The 3,200-nt window shown below is 36.2% G+C and overlaps 1 protein-coding gene across 3 annotated transcripts; it reads right to left on the reverse strand.

Moving 5' to 3' along the window:
- Positions 1 to 383: 383 nt before the first annotated feature.
- Pasi1 (septate junction component pasiflora 1) lies at positions 384 to 2,806 on the reverse strand. Of its 3 annotated transcripts, none has more exons than XM_076812992.1 (6): positions 2,447 to 2,806; positions 1,795 to 1,885; positions 1,619 to 1,718; positions 1,362 to 1,549; positions 1,231 to 1,281; positions 384 to 1,155 (listed from the first exon to the last, which is right to left on the reverse strand). In XM_076812992.1, the coding sequence occupies exons 2-6, from the start codon at positions 1,879 to 1,881 to the stop codon at positions 1,072 to 1,074; spliced, it is 510 nt and encodes a 169-aa protein (XP_076669107.1). In that variant the 5' UTR covers positions 1,882 to 1,885; positions 2,447 to 2,806; the 3' UTR covers positions 384 to 1,071. The 3 variants fall into 3 exon arrangements, with proteins under 3 accessions (XP_076669107.1, XP_076669106.1, XP_076669105.1); XM_076812991.1 differs by lacking the exon at positions 2,447 to 2,806 and adding an exon at positions 1,976 to 2,384; XM_076812990.1 differs by lacking the exon at positions 2,447 to 2,806 and having other exon boundaries at positions 1,795 to 2,381.
- Positions 2,807 to 3,200: the final 394 nt, after the last annotated feature.

The following is a 3,200-nucleotide window of genomic DNA, read 5'->3' on the forward strand; positions in this document are numbered from 1 at the left end:
GATATTTGGTACCTTGTCCTTTACCGCATCTGTACAACACTTCAAAATCTCGAACTTTAGTTCCGAAACGTCCACTAGGTGGCGACGATTTCCTTCTAGTTCGTGTTTCATTTGCAGTAGTACGACTTTTACCGCCATTCAACCGTTGTAAGTAAGCGGTTAAGCGTCGTAAATGTCGTAATAATATTATCCGTACTCGTTATGCAGTTGTTAATTTTCAGTGAATGTATGTCACAGTAAGTAATCATTATTAAAGCTTATATTAGCAAGTTTCTAATATACTTGTCATTAACGGGAAGATCTCGGAATTCCTCGACATGACACTAAAGGTCCATTCCAGAATGCACAGAAATGACGAATTCTTCTATTCTTAGGTTCGTTGCTTCTTTACTTCGAAATTTATTGATTTGCTTACTTTACAATCAGATGTCGACATTCTTCTTTCATAATACAACGAACATAATATCGTTTGAGTCTCGGGTACTTGTAACATTAACGATCGCTTATTCACGAAATATATTAACTTTAAACATAAATAGTACTAACCTCCTTGTCACGAGTTGATTGTACATGATTTTTCCACAAATATTGCGGAATATCCAATTTCAAGTAACAAATTGATACCAGAATGTTTGTCTTTCTTACAAAAGTTTATTACAAACATATATTCTTCTGGTTGTGTAAAGCAACCGATTACAAAACTCTGTTACTGAAATTTGTCAAACAAAAGTACAAAGATCTTTGTAATTTGGACGGATGTTTCCTCAGACCATCGTCAGTCTTCTGTTGTAACGAGGAAGTCATAAACTTTCCAGACATTCAACTACTTGTACATTACTGACACTTAAGTATGCTACTTACGTACTTGCAACAACGGTAGTATTAAATATCTTAACATAAATAATTAATATTGTCGGTGTTCAAGTGACTTTCAAGCAATGTTGTTGACTGACTAACTTTTAAAGAAATGTATAAAATAGAAAGAGTATTAATCAATTCGTAAAAACACTGTATCTTACTTTGGTGTCAATTAATGTACTCTGTGTCTTATAACTACTGTTGTACGACTACTCAGGGCCACAGAAGCTCTATATTTGGAGACTGCAATTCTTCAATTATCTTGTACATCGACAGAACAACTAACCAGCAATATATCTGCAAACATACGAACGTGCGATGTGAAGATACAGTTAGTAAGAATATGCGATGCATAGATCATTGAATACTTACATTGTACGACATCCAAAACCAGTTGCACATTGCTGCAAACGCCGCGTCGAGCTAGAAATTGAATATCAAAATATCAGCGCTTGGATCTCTTTAGAATATACCAATATTCTTCTTCTAACGATGTAACTTACGTAGATATAGTAACCTCCTACAAGCCAAAGTCCGAAGACTAGTTGAAATAGGCACGCAATGAACCATAGTATGAGCCAAGGGAGCAACCATCCTCGTATTCCTTCTCTCAATCCATATACTATACATAATGCTGATATGACTAAGAGAACAAAATACAGGATGAAGAAGCCTCCAACAACTTGCATAGCTGAAAAATTTCATGTGTAAGACGCATAACCAACGGTGTATAGTTGTATCGGTATGCACTGTAACTTACATCCTCTGATATCAGCTTCAAATAAAGGATTATACAATTGCGTTGAATCACCTCCATTTAATTGGTAACAGATCAGTGTAACAAGTATTATACTGACGGCCTGAAACAAGGGGTAAAGATACATAAAAAGGAGAGATTAATTGATAAATTGATAATTGATAAATAAAAATACTTACAATCGTGTAGAAAGCAATAGCTTTGCATCCTGTCTTAACACTGTTCGTCCAGACAAATGGTGACCAACAGGATTCCAAAACAGCCATGTTTCTGTCAAAATTGAGATTCACATTAATGATCTTTGCTGTGCTTATGAACTATCAGAGAGCGTGGATGATCCCACTAATAAACTCCACCCACTTGTTGTTATTAGTGCATCAGATGCTTGGGCGTCGACGCGCAACAGGTCTACCAACTTACACACCGAGATACCAACTGGTGAAATTACCCACAAATCGAGCGAAAAATAACTTTTATATAGCACAATCGACAAATTTTTAGTCTGCAATGTTCATTTTTCAATACTTCGAAACGTACAGTACCAGAATGACCGAAAATTCTACAGTTAAACGTTAAAATGAAAAGTGAAGGAAACTTGTCCAGAAACGTATCAGAATGGAGCAGCTTTATCTAGGAACTGAGTAGCAATGGATAAAAGAAATGATTGAATTGAACGTTTTGTGTTATTGCGTAAACGAAGCCTGGAATTATATTTGGATGTTTTACACGCACACATTATACGAGTCGACGATTCACTTTACCATGCGCACCATGTGGCGTGTCGCAAGGTACGATTTCGAATGGTTCTTACAGTTCTGGAAGTCTACTTACTATTTTGAAAAAAAATTTCTTAAGTGAATTCTCTGCGGCGATGCCGTGGCCTATGATCACCAATATTCGAACGTCTCAAGCATTTAGGAAATATCTCACGGCTGGCAAACACTCCCATGCAGGAGTCAGTAGGCGTACTGTTAATGGCGCCGTGTCAGCATTCAGATCCCCTCCACTTTGTGAGCGGGTCACGATGCCGGTTCTTTCAATTTTCAGAGGCGTTCATCTTAGCCTCCAAGGTTCCATCTATTAGTAGCCATGTTTTTAATGCACAACAAGTGTTCTCAAATTAGAAAACACATTAAATATAAGTTGTTGAGAATGAGAATTCAATTAATTTTAAATATTCAGCATCGTTCCCACGAATAAAACACTAAGAGCTACTTTATACAAAGCAGAATTGTACACGTTTACTCCAATTTTTGTATATTTAGAGATAAATAAACACTTTTCTTATGAAGATCTTATAGTTGCATTATTTAAATATCTCAAGAAGTTCAAGCGATAATTGAGAAAATAGGCATGTTTTTCAACTAACGTTGGTGTATCCAAGAAGCCGCAGCATGAAATGAAAGTAGATGAAACCAAAAGCTACCTAAGGAACTATAATCTTCATCGATCACATACATATGGAAGTACATACGAAGGTATATATGATTTAATAAAGGAGTCACAGCTTCCAAGTGACTGGCAACCTATCGTTTAGATATTGGTTTCACAACCATCGATGGTAGATAATGACGGAAGAATATGG

Source organism: Andrena cerasifolii, chromosome 5 (genome assembly GCF_050908995.1).
Source record: "Andrena cerasifolii isolate SP2316 chromosome 5, iyAndCera1_principal, whole genome shotgun sequence".
In the NCBI taxonomy this organism is placed as follows: domain Eukaryota; kingdom Metazoa; phylum Arthropoda; class Insecta; order Hymenoptera; family Andrenidae; genus Andrena; species Andrena cerasifolii.

Excerpts from the sequence above, each read along its gene's own strand:
- Pasi1 (XM_076812992.1), bottom strand. The coding sequence starts at position 1,881 with ATGGCTGTTTTGGAATCCTGTTGGTCACCATTTGTCTGGACGAACAGT. Across the intron at positions 1,719-1,794 it reads CTATTGCTTTCTACACGATT|GCCGTCAGTATAATACTTGT; the intron begins GTAAGTATTTTT and ends CCCTTGTTTCAG. Across the intron at positions 1,156-1,230 it reads GGTTTTGGATGTCGTACAAT|ATATATTGCTGGTTAGTTGT; the intron begins GTAAGTATTCAA and ends GTATGTTTGCAG.